Source organism: Euphorbia lathyris, chromosome 1, assembly GCF_963576675.1.
Source record: "Euphorbia lathyris chromosome 1, ddEupLath1.1, whole genome shotgun sequence".
In the NCBI taxonomy this organism is placed as follows: Eukaryota; Viridiplantae; Streptophyta; class Magnoliopsida; order Malpighiales; family Euphorbiaceae; genus Euphorbia; species Euphorbia lathyris.
In genome coordinates this window covers 102,883,938-102,901,362 of record NC_088910.1, presented here as the reverse complement: position 1 = coordinate 102,901,362, position 17,425 = coordinate 102,883,938, and the positions used below count along the sequence as shown (strand labels likewise).

The following is a 17,425-nucleotide window of genomic DNA, read 5'->3' as shown; positions in this document are numbered from 1 at the left end:
AATTCATGGAGAGAAAAAGAGGATATATATTGTTTACCTTTGAGAGATTGTGCAAAAACTTGAGCGGGAGGAAATGAAGAGAAGGAATCGGTGGTGGCCGACAGATTTCGAATCCAAACGGTGGTGGCCGATAGATTTTGAACTCAGACGGTCGTGCCAGAAAATTTTGAACTCTCACTTCTCAAATCTCTCTCACCCTTATTGGCTATGTAAGAAACTGAAATGGGAGAGAAGAGAAGAATGTCGCCTAGAAAGAAAAATTCGGTTTTTCATAATTTATACTCAATCAAATGTAATGTGAACCCTAATGTTATTTTTGTAATTTCACATTTTTGTGTTTTTCGGGTTGACCCGAACACGACCGCAAAAAAAAATTCGTGTCATTTTCGGATTGACTCGAAAATGATCCATTACCTACTAAGCTCAATAGTAACACTAAAAATACGTGTCGTGTAATCAGATCGTGTGTTATTTTGCCGCGTCTAAATACAATTCACGAACAATCATGCAAAAATATTAAAAAATTATAATAAAACAAAAAAACAAAAAATAATAAAAATAAAAGTGTTTTTTTTCCAGATCATTATTCATGAATTGCCCACGCAATCTAGGTTCCACCTAATCGCTACCAAGATAATCTAGGCGTCACAAAACGCTTAGAGAAACGCTCAGAGGTACTAATAAAAATCAGAACAGGTTTTCGATTTTGACCATTTAAACGGCCCAGGTGATCATTTTCTTGAACAATGATCATAATAAATAGGGACACAGTTAGAAAATTGGTGGCTATTTATAACTAAAAATGAATTATGTGTATTTTATAAGATGTGAGAAATCATTATTATATATATATATATATATTTGGTACAGATGGATTGTATCGCTATCTTTGTGATGGTTTTATTAAGAAAAATAATATATATTAAGAAGTTGATTCAATTAAAACCCAGCCATATGTCTCACAAATTAAGCAGCTGAATTCCACAAAGAAGAGCTACTTCTGTTAATAAGTATTTTGCTAAAACGTTAGTAACCATATTAGTTTTTCATTTAGTGAGCACTACTGTAATCTTCGGACAGTGTACAATCAGATACCAACAACAAGTAGACACAACTCTCTTTTTAATTTAAAATTGCTACATTTGAAGTACATTAAATACTTATTCAATGAATAACATCATCAATTAAAAGCATTTTAAAAAAAATATACATAATATTTAAAATTTATCATTGTTTATGAAATTTATTAAATTTGTATCTATAAATATTTATGGGATGAAAAAAAGAATATAATTTAACACCATGGAAATAATAATAAAAGAAGTCAAATAAAACTCTTTTATTTCTTTCTCTCTTTTTTTTTTTGGTTTTCTAACTAAAATTTTCTAATATATTTTTCATAATATAATCCTAAGCAATCCAAACATATTTGGTAAAAACTAACATAATAATTAAATAAAAATAAATTGAAAAACTAACTTAAAAGTTTTCTCAAAAAATTCCATAAATAGAAAGAAAATCACTTATTTTTTGAATTGTAATCATAACAAATTTTGACTGGAACTGTCATGACAACATCGAAAAGCAAATCCTTTGAAAACTTATTAAACTCTGTTTTATGCCAATATGCATAAAGGAGTCTACCCGATCTCAGCTCCAAACCAAAACATATGGCAACAATTATGACAAGCATAATGTCCAACCTATTCATCAAGATAATAACACAATTTTCGTAACTCATCACGAATTTAAACCAACTTAAGGCATATAAACGCCTAAGCGTTAGAGCCGTGAACGATATTTTCAACATATTGAAGAGAACTTTAGGTTTCTGAGCTTGCGCTAGACCACCAGCAAAACGCACTTTTACACAAGATTTTACATTTTGACTACATGACACACAATTACATCGGCATCGTCCCACTTAACGCAGCATGTCATCTTGCATTTTCTCATATCCTTTCGCAGCTTAGTGAATTGAGCAGGAGTCCGAGGAACCACATGAGTGTGTTTGGCGGAAGCCATTACTGTCAAAAAGTAAATAATAATAAAAGGAAAAAAGGGTTAATGTACATATACAAAAACGTCTTTATCAATCAAAACACATTTTGATTGAACCAAAAATGTTTTCAAAAAATTATTTCCGATTATTAGAATTTTTATAAATAATTTTATAATTTTTTGGAAAACTAAAAAATATTTTCTTTTATTTTTAAATGATTTTAGAATAGTAAACAATTCAAGTAGATGTAGAGGCCAGGTTGAATCTTTGTGCCATGCTCTTAGGGATTGCCCTAAGAGTGAAGAGGTTTGGAAGAAAATTCTTCCACAACATACTTTCTCTTCCTTCATGTCCCATTCAGTGAACGACTGGTTCTCATATGGTATTAGGGAAAATTTATTGTCTTATATGGAGCATGGGGACATTTTCTTTGCCATTATCTGTCATCAAGTTTGGAAATGGAGAAATGAGGAGATTTTTGATAATAAAGCTGTGCTTTTGCCTAACTTAGCTGAGTTCTTCTTGAAGAAACTCCCCTCTATTATTGATAGTTTCAAAGGTGAGTCCCTTGCCAGTTCTTCCCCGAGTACTGATGTCCACCTCGTGAGTTGGAGAAGGCCGAGTGAGGGGGTGGTGAAGCTGAATACTGATGGTTCCTGCCTCAGTAATGGTAAGATTGCTGCCGGAGGTGTTCTTAGGGATGCGGGAGGCGCCTGGCTTTCTGGGTTTACCTAGAATTTGGGTTTGGGTTCTTCCTTCTCTGCGGAGCTCTGGGGCATTCTCTCTGGCATCCAGCTGGCGATTAGGCTGGGTGTTAAGAGGCTTTCTGTGGAGTCAGATAACTTGGAGGCCATCAATATGATTTTGGGTAGTCATGCCATGGGTCTTCATAGCCGCAACCTTATTAAAGCTATTAAGAGGCTTAGCTCCTCTTTTGAAATCCTTGAGTTCAGCCACATTTTCCGGGAGCAGAACCGTGTTGCAGATCACTTGGCGGCGGCTGGCCATGAGGGGGTGTTAGGTGTTTCTACCCTTACCGTTCCCCCTATCGCTCTTTCTCCTCTTCTTTTAGAAGATAGGATTGGGGTTGGCTTTCCTAGGCTAATCCCGGTGTAGTTGCTTTTGTTTCGTTTGCTTTCCTTTCCTTTTCTACCAAAAAAAAAAACAATTCAAAATTAAATATTCTAATTATATAAAAATTACCAAAAATATATCAGGAAATCAGAAAAATTCCAAAACATGTACTGGAAAAAAATCAAGTAGTAAATCGGTTGGAGAAAGCCCCTCATGCGTCGCACATGCGATTGGCATGTGGGATCCATACGCATTGAGGTTGGATGCGGACCGCCACGCATTGTGGCGTGATTAGCGCGTGTGCCACACACACAATACATGGCATGCGCCTGCATGTAGGCGCGTGGTGCCCATAGGTGGCCACACACCGCCTTCTCACTGTCTGTTCCTTTCAAAATTTGGTTTAGTCTACGATTTTTAGGGCCTTTGGTCACGATGGTTAGGGCTGTAATCGAACCAAGCCGAGCCGAGCCGAGCTTTAATCTGCTCAAACTCGGCTCGTTATAAAATTAACGAGCTCGAGCCCGAGCCGAGCCGAGCTTTGGCTTGCTCAACAAGCTCGAGCCGAGCTTCGAGCTTCTTTCTAGCCCAACATCCTCTTTGGACTTGGTTCATTAAGAAAATTATCTAACCGTGAATTATTTGTGAGTAAATCGTTAATTATATTTGTGAAGTTTGCTCGTAAATAACTCTTTAATTGTGTACATAAACAAGCCCACAAGCAAAGTTCGTGAATAAATAAACAACATGCTTACAAATAGTTCGTCTATTACTCATTTATTATGTTTGTGAATGAACTCATCTAATAGCAAATGAAATAATATTAAGTTTAGATATTTGTGAACTAACATAAAATTATATAGTTTTCTACAAAACTAAAATTTGTTCATAAATGTTCTAATCGAGCCTTCTCGCGAGCTTTCGAGCCAAGCTTTGGCCTGCTCAAGCTCGACTTGTTTATGAACTGAGCCAGTAAATCATGCTCATGAGCAGCTCGTTTACAAATCGAGCCGAGCCGAGCCGAGATTTTATCGAGCCGACCATCGAGCCGCTCATGAGCAGCTTGTCTCATTTACAACCCTAACGATGGTGAAGTACGTTTGTCGATATGATGAATGAAAAATAAGGTTTGAGACTCAAACACTCTCGGTTGAGACTGAAATTCATATAAATCTGAAACAGAAAACTTCCAAATGTAAAATAACACAATTTTCTACGAATTCGGTGTTGTTTTGCATAAAAAAATAGCTCAAAAAACACGCATACATGCCCATATAACACAAATATAATACAAATATTATTTCTATCATCAAAAACTATGTTTTTCTTTATATATGCGGATCAAAACAGATAGAACACGATTTGTGGCTCTGATACCAATGAAGGGGTTATCTTAACAAATAATCCTAATACAAACACGGGTTTGAGGCTTGCCTATTATAGAGCAGAACCCATTGAGAAGATAAACATCAAAAGAATAGAATCAACCACAATCTTGTATCATTGGTCACGTATCACTCACGTATATACTAATTATGAGGTGAGAACGGTAGATCCATAAACTAAATACTGACTTAGGAGACATGAGAGTGGAGTATGAGTACAAAAGAGAGGCACAAAGAATATTTTATATTGTGTGGGATCAACTCTGATTAACATTGTGATTAGGATTAGATGACTATTTATTTTTAGCTTATAAAACCCTAACCCTAATTCTCCATCTTTTTGGATGGACTTGGCCTTATTTCATTTTGGGTGGATTATTTCTTCGACCCATGACCTAAATAAATCCTAACAATTAACAAACAAATGATTATGTAAATATAATTAAATATGTATTATACTTTCTAAAAACAATATAAAATAATTTAATATAGAAAAACATATACATTTATAACATATAGTTTTAAAAATGTGTAAACAATAACATTTCGATAATAATGTTATTGAAACAACTTAAATGGATAAAAAATAATGTCCATAAATAATATAATTCAACAAAAATTATATGTCATTAAAATATTAAACTATACCATGAAAACAAGTAAAAAATATAATTAAACAAAAATATCTAAAAATAATAATACAATTCACTAAGAATCCTGCAAAAATATTAAAAAAATTATAATAAAACAAAAAACAGAAAAATAATAATAATAGTGTTTTTTTTCGATAATTGTTCATGTGTTGCCCATGTAATCTAGGTCAAGATAATCTAGGCGTCACAAAACGCTTAGAGAAACGCTCAAAGGGCCTAATAAAAAAATTGGAACGAATTTTCAATTTTGAACACTTAAACGGTCTATGTGACCATTTTCTTTAACAATGATTATAATAAACAGGGACACATTAGAAAATTGGTGGCTATTTATAATTAAAAAATGAATTATGCATATTTCATGAGACGTGAGAAATAATTATTTTATATATATTTATGTTACATATGAATTTTATCTTTCTCTTTGTAGTTTTTTTTACTAAGAAAAAGAAGATGTGTTAAGAAGCTAATTCAATTATATCCAATTCAGTCATATGTCTCACAAATTGAGGAGCTGGATTCCAAAAAGAAGAGCTAGACCCTCTTAACAAGTATTTTGCTAAGATGTTAACAACCATATTGGTTTTCGTTTAGTGAACACCATTCTAATCTTTGTGCAGTGCACGCTAGATACCGATAAGCAGCTACAACTCTCTTTGCAATTTAAAATTGTTAAACTTGGACTACATTAAGTGAGTGGCTTGACTTAGGTACTCTACCTTCGGTTGTTCAAGGCAGTATTCGATCTATTCACGAGGTAGAGATGATATTGATTTCTGCGCTTGGCAGCCCTTTACGAAGGGTATTTTCACTTCCAAAGAGTATTATTCGGTTATCAGTCCTAGTTCCTCCTCGGTGGACTGGTATAAATTTGTTTGGAATGCTCATACTCCCCCTTCTCGTTCCTTCACTTTCTGGAGAGTTTTGCATGGCCGGGTTCCAACTCACGACCTCCTGCAGCGTCTAGGATTCTCCATTGCCTCTCGTTGTGTTCTATGTGGTAGAGATGCTGAGTCCATTAACCACTTATTCATTAGCTGTTCTTTTGCAGATTCTCTTTGGAGGGCCCTAGAGATTTATTTTGACTGCTCTTTACCTCGTCATTCACAATTCATCCACTTCTTCAACACTCTTCGTAGCATTCTTTTTGGCTCACAGGTGTCGATGATCTGGCGTGTTGCCGCTGTCACTTACATCTGGTTAATCTGGCATTGCAGGAATGAAGCAATCTTTAAGGAAGTTTCTCCTTCTATTCAGCACTCGAAGATCACCCTCTTTCGATTGATTTGAGAGTACTTTGCCACTTCTAAAGGTTTTTGCTCTTCGCGCAGAGATGATGTTATCTTATCCCGTCTTTTGGCTTCTCCTAGGCTGCCTCCTGCTCCCAATATTATTCAGGTCCATTGGCTTAAACCTCCTCCAGACTGGGTTAAAGTCAATGTGGACGACTCTGCTTTTGGCACACCTGGAGAGGCAGGAGTGGGAGGTATTTTTCGCAACTATCGAGGCTTTTCCAAAGGTTGTTTTACTTTTTCTACCCCCATTTTGCTTATATGGCTGAATTGAGAGCCGCTATTTTCGTAATTGAACTTGTTTGGGAGAAAAATTGGCATCAGCTTTGGGTTGAGCCAAACTCAATGTACGTAGTTAATCTGCTTAGACATCGTTCCATGGATGTTCCTTGGAGTATTCGACAAGAGTGGTTGCATTGTCTCAGCATTTGCTCTAGGATGAACATTCTCTTTTCACACATCTTTAGGGAAGGGAATAAATTTGCTGATGCATTGGCAAAGTTTGGAGTCTCTTCCTCAGTGATCAATTGGTGGCCTTCAGCTCATGCTTTTTGCCACAGGTTTATCAATGATGACATTTGTAGTATTTCACACTTGCGTTTTTCTTGACTTTTCTTATATTTTCTCCTCCCCCTTCTTTTTGTTTGTTCTCCTTCATCTTCTCTTGTTCAAACATTCACTTTTTTCTTTTATTAATATATTGCGGGTTTGACAGTTCTTGGGCCATAGGTGCTCACCCCGCCCAAGTTCTGTCTCGTCCCAATTTCTATAAAAAAAGTACTTTGCTAAGATGTTAGCAACCATATTGGTTTTCATTTAGTGAACACCACTCTAATCTTTGTGCAGTGCACGCCAGATACCGATAAGCAGCTACAACTCTCTTTGCAATTTAAAATTGTTAAACTTGGACTACATTAAGTACTTTATTTATTAAATAACGACTATAATCATCGGACAGTGCACATTCAGATACCGACAAATAGCCCCAACTCTCTTTATAATTTAAAATTGTTAAATTTGTACTACATTAAATACTTAATTCATTAAATAACATCATTAATTAAGAGCATTTTCAGATAATATACATGATATTTAAAATTAATTATTGTTTATGAAATATATTAAATTTGTATTTATAAATATTTATAGGATGAAAAAATAATAAAAGAAGGCAAACAAAACTATTTTGTATCTTTCTCTTTTTTGGTTGTTCTCTAGCTAAGTTTTCTAATATATATTTCTCCAATTCGTCAAATTTCTTTCAAAACCTCTAAAATTCACATTATTATCATTTCTCTGAATTTTCACAAAATACTATTTTATGGGGTTTTGAAAATTTACACAAAAAAGAAAGCAGAAAAGTCCATAGTCAACAAGGATATGTGCAAATAATATTCCTCTACTACTTATCACTAACCATTTTTTAAAGTAAAATAAAAACTAATAATTAAATGATATAATAATATATATAAAAAAAAGAATTGAAAATCTTTCACAATAACATTAAAAATAAAGCAAATGAAAAAAAAAAAAACAAAAGGAAAGGAAAGCTCCAACATTTACTTCATAAACAATACATATAGCCTCTCCTCCTCCTCTTTCCCTTTCCCATTTCTCATTTCTCATTCTCTCTCTTTTTCCCATTTCACCTTCTCCTTCTTCTTCTTCCTTCATTTCAATACTCATTTATTAGATTCCTCTTAATGGCCCTTCCTTTTCTCCATTGGATTGTACAGATTCTCAGCTGAATTTGCCCTTTCAAATACTTCCGTTTTCTCTTTGATTTTTCTAATTTTATTCAACTTTAAGCTTTAAACTCTTCTGGGTTCTTTGGCTTTTGCTCTATTTTGCAAACTCTTTTTCTGGGTTTTTGCACAAAAGCCTAATATTTTCACTCGTATATAAGCTTTTCTAGATAACAAACTGAATTTTTTAAATTGCTGAATTTTTGTTTATATTTTTTAGCTTTTTGTGTTTTGAGAAAATTTGTTTTCTCCTCTTTCTGTAAATTTGCTTTTGAATTTTAATTTCCTTCACTCAAAGAAAAGAGAGATATGGGCAAGCAAGGACCTTGCTGTCACTGTGGAGTTACAAGTGAGTTCTTGTTTCTCCCAACTTTTTTTTTATGCAAGAGAAAATGTTTTTCGGTTCTTAAATTACTTTACTGATTTTTCAATGAATATTCCTTTCGTTGATTTTTATATTGGGGCCTATAATTATCTCATTGAAGAGAACGATTGTAAGCAACAACGAAGAGATTACCTGTACGAAGATAATGAATTTATGATTTGTGATGTTGTTGTTTGCTGTTTGTTTGCACAAGAAATTTGAACTAAATCTGTATTTGGTTTTCATATAATCAGAATCCTTGAGTTTGTTGTTCTATTTTATAGAACTTTTTTTCTCTTGTTTGGCTTTGACCTTCTAACAATTTTTGAACATAAATTCCAAGTGCTAATTCATTTCGGAATCTATTGAATATTGGGCAGTTACATAGTGTGAATTTCATTACTATGAACTCGTATTTCTGCTTAGGATTTTAGCGGACTCTATTACGGAGTCAAATTGCAGTTCCTCTTTGTGTTTTCCTTGTAGAAACAAATGATTCAATGAAAAGCTAAATCTAAATCCTCCTCTTGATTAAGTTCTTCATGATATTCTTTCTATTTGATCTCTGGGGAACATTTTCTGCAAAAGAGGAATTATCTGCAAGTCAATTCAAACATTCTGTAGGGGCAGTTGCTGCTAGCAAACGCCTTTTTCCTATTTAATTCAACTCCTTGAATGAGGTCTGAACTTTAAAATGTTCATAGAACTTCTGTTATCAGTCTAATGGAGTTTGGTGGTGTTCCTTGTAAGGTAGAGTGGAAGTATAGCGGTCGTCAATATAAACCTAAGGAATAACTTCATTTTAGTTTTCTCTTCCCGTCTTAACTCTAAGGAACTTAGTTTTGTGCTGTTTATAAACCTGATCAAAAGGTTAACAAATGCCATATGTTTATAATTATTGTCGAAAGGGTTGGGCTGCATTGCCAATAGGTTTTGTATTCTGGCATACCTTGAATTGGAGAAAGGGAAAGATATTTACAGTACCTAGTAATTTATGGAAGATGCTTGGCATACTTAATGCTACGGGTTTGAGAGAGAACTCTATAGAACAATGCCAGCTTCTTCTTATTATGCTGTTCGCCGCTGGAAAATGTTGGTCTCTGTTTATGTTTGTTCCTGGTTTATTGCCAGCTCATGTGTAAGAGCATTTTGCTGCATAAGCTCTAGGCAATCTAGTGAACAAGGAAGTGATGTACTTGTACATTCTCGTTTAGCTCATTTATGTTGTGAAGGATGAAGAGTGTGATCCGAAGTACTTTTCCGTTGACTTAAAATGAACTTCAGACAAATTTCCTTCTCTAGATTGAGAAACTACAATTTCTTGAAAGACTTCTCACATGCATTTTCTCATCCTCGCATTGAATTCTTTCAGTTCCCATCTCCACATTAAGGACTCTTTACTTCTACATTCCTTCCCTGTAATTATTGTCGGCATGCGGTGACTGGCAACTCTTTTTCTGATCTCAATGCAGTGTTCTTCTTTTGTATGTGTATTTTCGAGCACTCCTGGAATGGATCCCTTTTGTGTTTTTAAACAGGGTCGATTAGCCTTGCTTTGGAGTTAGAGGCTGTGGTTACATTTTTATGTCACAGTTATCCTTGTATATTTATTTGAATAGAAAAGGGAACTAAATTTAAAAACTTCATTAAATGCTTAAATTCAATAATCAGTATCTTCTTTTGGAGATAATCAGTATCTTCTTTTGTTTGACAATCTGCAGTTTGTGTTACATATTGCTGACAATAAATCTGTCTACAGGCACCCCTCTTTGGCGCAATGGACCTCCTGAGAAGCCGGTGCTATGCAATGCTTGCGGATCTAGATGGAGAACAAAAGGGACTCTAGTGAACTATACACCTCTTCATGCCCGAGCAGACCCTGATGAATATGAGGATCACAGGGTCTCCAGAATGAAGAGCATATCTATTAACAAGAACAAAGATGTGAAGCTACTTAAAAGAAAGACAAATCATGATAATGTGGTGATGGGAGGTGTTTTCCCTGAATATACCCATGGTTACAGAAAGGTTTTAGATGAAGATGCCAGTAATAGATCAAGTTCCGGTTCAGCCATATCCAACTCTGAGAGCTGTGCACAATTTGGCAGTGCTGATGCAAGTGACTTGACAGGTTGGGTCCTTACTGAAATTACTCTCATTCTTCATCTTTTGATTGAGCAAAGAGACTGAATATGAAGAATGCTATAGCTGAGAATGTATGTGCTCAATGATTAGGGAAAAACTATCCAGGAAACAGAAAGTGAGGAACGAAGGAAGATAAACATTTTACTATTGTGGCAAGACTCAGGAGAACATTTTAATTAAACAACAAAGTTCCTGATCTTATAAAGAACAAATGTACTAATTCGTAAACAACAAAGTTTGCTCTGCCAGAAGTTTTGGCTGCTTTGTTAGTTTTCTTTATCCTAAAATGCAATATTACTGTTGAGACCTCTGTAAATGGTACTTAGAAAATGCCAGAGAGTAAGAACTAGAGTTAAAATCTTGCACAAAGACTTAGTTTCCCTAAATCGAAGCTCTATCATACAAGAAGTCGATAAATGCGACTCCTATTATTTGATGGGTGGTATATCTTCTCATGATGTATTAACATGCCTCCTGATACTTTAACTTCTTGATCATTCAAGAGTTTATTACAAGTACCTTGCTTTATCTTCAGGTCCAGCCCAATCAAATGTGTGGGACACTTTGGTACCTTCTAAGAAAAGGACCTGTGTCAATCGTCCAAAACAATCTCCAGTTGAGAAGCTGACAAAAGATTTATATACTATTTGGCACGAACAACAGTCTTCATGCTTCTCTGGATCTTCTGAAGAGGACTTGCTTTTTGAGAGTGAAACACCAATGGTTTCTGTTGAGATAGGACATGGAAGTGTTCTCATAAGACATCCAAGCTCAATAGCTCGAGATGAGGAATCTGAAGCTAGCTCGCTGTCTGTTGAGAACAAACTATATGCAACAAATGAGGCTTATTCACATTCTGTGGCTTTTCCTGTACATAGTGAAAGTAGAAATATATATACTCCGAGCCCTGGGATTGGAAAAGCTAAGAATCCTACTGGACAATGGATACTGCAAGAGCAAGTAAAGAGGTAACTGTTCCCTGGAGGTCTTTCAATTGCTATCTCTTTGCCAGTTTTTCATCAAAGATCAAATTTGTTGTATTGTTTAATTTTATATGAAAATGCTAGTCTGATCACTTCCTAGAGATTAAATGAGAATATAACCGTAAATACTTGGGTTCAGCCTTCAGCATGGATAATTAGCATTCAACAAGGCTAAAAAGAGAACAAAGCTATGGAAGTACATTTGCTATATATTTACTCTGTAATTAACACAAAAATATTACTTTTGTTTTGTCTGATGCATTCTACTGTTTGGAATTTCAGGGATAAGTCTCAGCATGAAAGGACACAATTCTTGGCAAATCATAATTCACCACTTTGTGATGTGAACTTGAATGTGAGTCAAAGCGCAATAGTTTTTGGTGTGGCTGTCCTTCCAAATTTTATCCTTGTCTAATATTATAATCCTGAATAAGACGCAGCGTTACACGATGGACTATGATCATGCTTTGTTGCATATACTCTTATAAATGTTGAACTACTTCCACATTTTATACTTTTCTCCAATTCCAAAGGTCTTAATTTTTTATTTTAACTTTTTCTGAGTCATAGTTTCTTTTCTCATTTCCTTCAATTTATGGAAGAATGATGTTTCGAGATATGTTCCCAACAGGTAATTGTTTGTCTATTATTTGCATATGTATGATGGTTCTCTTTCTGTTATCACAGGATGTTCTTACTTTTGAGGAGTTCTCCAGATGCTTGACAAATGAAGAGCAACAGCAGTTACTAAAATATTTACCTCCTGTTGATACTACCAGATTTCCTGAGAGGTCAGTGTTGCACTCATTAGACTTGGTATGATTAGACAATTAAATTTCTGCTTATTAGTTCCTCATTTGTAATTGTATATGCTATTATTAGCCGGGATTGTACCAAATTGCACCTATTAGCAGGTCAAAGCAATATTTACAATATTTCAATCAGGATGAACCTGGAATAAATTCCATTTTGCTCCCATCTAATTACGCGGTGAAATATATGTTAATGGATGTGTATCATGAAAATCAAATGATCATACATGCAGTACGGAATGCTGGTCCATTTGTTGTCTTTATCTTGTTTTATACATTAGAGTTGATCGCTGATCCAGAATTGGTCTTGTTTTGCAGTGTCAAATGCATGTTTGATAGTCCTCAATTTAAGGAGAACATATCTTGCTATCAACAACTGCTTGCAGAAGGGTTCTTTGATCTTTCCTTCTCAGGAGCAAAAGCAGAAGACTGTAATACTTTGAAAAGGCTTACACTGTCCAATTTTTCAAAATCCAAATGGGTAGAGCATTATAATCAGCTCAAGGTTTGAATCTGTTCTTTCAAAGCAAAAATATCTTTTATATAAGAACGCTGTTGCCTGATTTAAAGGATTAGACAGTAAAGCCCCAAACTGTATTGCTAATTGATGCCTCTTCTTTGCTGCAGAAGTCCAAAAATAGTACTGGAAAGTTTAATGTTGGAAGAGAACCAAATATTTTCACATCCAGTAATATGGTTAGTGCCAAGAGATCGCGGGACAGCCAAGGTAAAAAAATTCCAGGTGACTGAATGGTTGCTAATGATACGTTTACTTACTATTAAGATACAAATGACTACTGAGATTTGGTAATTGTTACTGACATGGAGCTTAAGGTTAAAAAGTTAAAAGATTGTGCTTTAAAGTGAGAAGAGGAAATCTGTTTCCTATGTGAGTGGCATTACTAATTCATTAGAAAAGTTAAATCAACTGTTTCCAAGCTATTCAACGATTCCGGTTACTTACTTGTGAATAGTGAGACATATCCATACTTCTATTATCATATTAGTTTAAGTTCCAAATCATAAAGATCATATGCAAGATTTCATGGAGTACATTCATTTACTCAAGCAAGATGATATGTTGAAATGACTTCCATTGTCAGTTTGAGTACTCAACCATCTTTACATACGAGTTGGAAACCATTCTGAATGTTTTGTTTTTGTTTCCAGCAGAAGTAAAGATAAAGAGTCCGAAAAGGATGAACATGAAGGCTGCCTATGAAAACAAAGAAATGGACAGTGATGGCTCTTGCTTTAGTCCAAGAAGCCTATTTGCGTTGCCTCCTCCTGATGGAGGCTCCCTGATGTTGGATTCCTTACATTACACCGACGAGAACTCTGATCAGGATTTGTTGCTGGATGTGCCATCCAATAGCTCATTTCCACAGGCAGAGCTTCTTCACCCTGCTTTATGTTTTGGGCAACAGCAACAGGCAAGCACTAGCAGTAGCTCAACATACCCACATCTATTCCGTCCCTGACAATGCCAAGTTCTTTTGATTATTAGGGCTATGTAGATTCATCTTTTGCCACATTCCTGCGACTAGCTCACGATTTGTGAATGAGGTTTGATGATTGCTTTTACTTTTTCCTAAGCTTTTCAAACTTGGTATGCCAAGGGACGAATTTGGATGGGGCTTTTTTGTATAGGTTGACAACAACAGATTGTAATATATAGCTCAAATTGCACAAGAGATGGTGCTTTTGCTTTCAAGTGTCATGTCAGCAGTTTTTAGTCCATGTATTTGCAATATAAATCTAGAGAGACTTTTTTGACTGCCTAGTTACAAGATTACTTTGCATCACATGAGGGGAATCCTGTCACAAAAGTAGGTTAGAAAATCCTTTGCTTGAAGACCAATTTTTTTGAGCTAGAGGAATGGTTTCTTGGTCAAGATTTGAACTTATAAAATCAAACTGAAAAGCAAGAGTTTATTTGGCTTGTTTCCTTGATCATTTGCACAATGTTTTACTTGTATAAAAATGTACATTACTGACTAATTAAGTTGGTTTGAGTGGTATTATAGACTAAATAGGTTGGTTTGAGTGATAGGTTGTTTGAGTTAGATATATTGAGTTTGAGTTTTAATTTAAGGTATATGACTTTATGTGAAAGAGGTGCCATCTAAAGAGGTTTTATTGATTTTGTACTTGGTCAAATAATTTGTTAACAATAGTGATGTAGGATGATAGCATAAAGGTTGAGCCTAGAGTTTCAAGGGTGTACGGGAGGAGGAAAAACATGAAACATATGTCAGATATTAATATGAAGTGGACATTTAACTATTGCTTAAGCTTTTAGTTCAATTGGTTTCATGACATATTATCAAAGAGGGTTCGATTCTTGACAACCTCATTTGTTAATTAAAATTGTAGTCCATTGTAATATGGGTATTCATGTGTGAGCGGTGTCCATTACCAAGAATTTGGCATTTTTTTTTTCTTGAGGTGGGTTATTCCTCTTCGTAATAATCTACTATTATTCCATTTTCTTTGAACTAATCTCACTATCATCATAGTATTACTTCATTCTTAAGTATGTCTTTTTTTTTTTTTTTTTTTTTTTGCTATTATTACAAATTTCTATTGACATTTTCTATCATTTTGGTCTAACTCTTGCCAGATAACTAAAAATGCATGCGACATGGATCCTCGTTTTCAAAATATGTTATCGATTGATCCTAGAATAGTTGGGATGGAGCAACAAGTAACTAGAGTTGTGAATCAAGGGATCACATTTTATCGGGTGTTTTTTCGACGATGCCATCGTCTTTTGAAGAATTTCAAGTGCAATTTTTGAACTAGCAAGAAGCAGGAGAAACAACCATGGGGATGAAGACTTTGTATCTCATGGAAGAGCTATGGTAATTGACGGGATGGAAGGGAGCACTAGGGATGAAGGGCATTCTAACTAGAATGTAACGCTCAACCCCAGATGTCAACTTGATGTTGAACCGAGGAACTACAACCTTACAATGGTAAACAAACAATGGTAAACAAGAACACAGACCAACAACTAACTGGCCTAAAAGTGAAGTTACCATTGTTTGAAGGAGTTGATCCAACAGAGTGGCTCACAAGAGCAAAAGCTTACTTTAGAATCAACCACACTCTAGGGGAGTTACAAGTAGCCAATATTGATAGGTGCTGAAGACTTCGTATCTCGTGGAAGAGCTGTGAAAATTGACGAGACGAAAGGGAGCACTAGGGATGCAGAGCATTCTGACTAGAATGCAACGACTAACCCAAAACATCAACTTGATGTCTGACTGGGGAACTGCAAAGCCTACAATGGTAAACCAGAATATAGACCAACAGTTAACTCGTCGAAAACTGAAGTTACCATTGTTTGAAGGAGTTGATCCAAGACGGTGGCTCACAAGAGCATAAACTTACTTTAGAATTAACCACACCCTAAGGGAGTTACAAGTAGCCATAACTGAAATTTGTATGGTGGGCCCTCTCATCAAATGGTTCGCTCTTTTAAAGGAATACACTCGTTAGTTAGCATAGGAGATATTCAAGGAAAAGCTCATCCAATGCTTTAGCCATATGGATATTCATAACCCTTATGAAGAGTTGGCAGCCATGAGGCAGATGGGTACCGTCACCGAATCGATTGAGGATTTAGAGTTGGTGGCTTCTTTGGTTACTCGACAGCTAGAGCTCTAATATGTGGGTTATTTCATTACTGGATTGAGAGAGGATTTTAAAGACAAGTTAACGAAGCATCATCCTCTATCATGACTGGAGACAATGAGTTTGGTAAAAACGATAGAAGTTTCAGTTTATCGGGAGTAGAATAATGCCGAAAAATTCAAAAGGGGTGAGCTGGCATTCGAAGGACGAAAGAATATCCATTGGTCACGTGACTCACCGTATAAGCGGTGCGTTTAGTAAGGGATGAAGTTATGCGGGCAAAGACAATTCCAATCAGGTTAAGTCTAATACTAGGAGTTATACCATAAGACAACATTATACTATTCTAAAACATCCCTAGTATGTTATCATCGTGGGAACGAAGATGAACTAAAGATTAGTATATGCCTTGGTTGTTGACGGTGTTTCATTGGTCATGGACATTAGATGTCAGTTAAGGGTATAAGGGCTTATGAAACAGTAACCACTGGATCAATCCGCTATGAGAACACCACATGGTAACAATGTCATTAGTGTCTCTCATGTAATACTCATAGTTGAGTCCTTAGACCTAAAGTCACCCTGAGCCTGGAGGAGACATAGTATAATTAGGTCATTTGCTTAATGGGTTCGTGATTGGGTACCAAGTATGAGTTTAGTTGGGTATACTCTATATCATGCTTAGAAGCCATGAGTGAACTGTATGGATTGCTACTTTCTCACGGGAGATGAGATATCATCGACCATTTGATTAGTGAAGTTGAGAAGTATGTGACCGTACCCGAATGAGGCAATTCATTTTATCTTATTAGTTCAATTAAAGATCAAGAAATGTCTGAGCATTCGATGAGGATGTCAATGTCATGCCTCATACTAGACTTGATATCAAATAGCAGGATCACTTAAGATTACTATTAAGTTCTCGGTCTTTTGATATGAGATATCTATCTAATTTGGGTTGTCATTATGGCTTGTTAGAGTCTGCTTATGGCTTGTGGGGTGAAAATATCTTTCGGACCCACTACCAAGATTAGATAGTCTTACAAGATCTCAAGCATAGAAAGTGTGGTTGGAATGCACATACAAAGTAGCTTTGAATGTATATAATAGCTATGTACATTCAAATAGAAACATATCAGTGATAAATCGAGCTTGAGTGACTAGAGTTTAGTTAGATCAAAATTTAGTTAAGTCCAAACCTAATAAAACTAACAATAAAAAGGGAATTATATGATAGGAAATTATATTTCAATTGGTTGAAATATAAATCAGATAATAATATTTATAATATTGGATATTATAAATAAAGAAAAGTATATTTCAATTAGTTA

General features: G+C 35.3%; 1 protein-coding gene across 4 annotated transcripts; it reads left to right on the top strand.

Annotated features, from left to right (window-relative positions):
- The first annotated feature begins 7,977 nt into the window (after positions 1–7,977).
- Positions 7,978–14,397, top strand: LOC136209402 (GATA transcription factor 26). 4 transcript variants are annotated; one of them, XM_066000873.1, is made up of 8 exons: positions 7,978–8,500; positions 10,275–10,646; positions 11,196–11,628; positions 11,926–11,998; positions 12,331–12,434; positions 12,774–12,960; positions 13,083–13,182; positions 13,626–14,397. In XM_066000873.1, exons 1-8 carry the CDS (start codon positions 8,461–8,463, stop codon positions 13,934–13,936), a joined length of 1,620 nt encoding a protein of 539 aa, XP_065856945.1. In that variant the 5' UTR covers positions 7,978–8,460; the 3' UTR covers positions 13,937–14,397. The 4 variants fall into 4 exon arrangements, with proteins under 4 accessions (XP_065856945.1, XP_065856937.1, XP_065856931.1 ...); XM_066000865.1 differs by having other exon boundaries at positions 13,083–13,197; positions 13,629–14,397; XM_066000859.1 differs by having other exon boundaries at positions 13,083–13,197.
- The last annotated feature ends 3,028 nt before the right edge of the window (positions 14,398–17,425 follow it).

What these genes read in the sequence shown, in the direction of transcription:
- LOC136209402 (XM_066000859.1), top strand. Translation starts at nt 8,461, where the DNA reads ATGGGCAAGCAAGGACCTTGCTGTCACTGTGGAGTTACAA. An exon ending in CTGCAAGAGCAAGTAAAGAG is followed by an intron (nt 11,629 to 11,925) that starts GTAACTGTTCCC and finishes TTGGAATTTCAG; the next exon opens with GGATAAGTCTCAGCATGAAA. An exon ending in AGCATTATAATCAGCTCAAG is followed by an intron (nt 12,961 to 13,082) that starts GTTTGAATCTGT and finishes TCTTTGCTGCAG; the next exon opens with AAGTCCAAAAATAGTACTGG.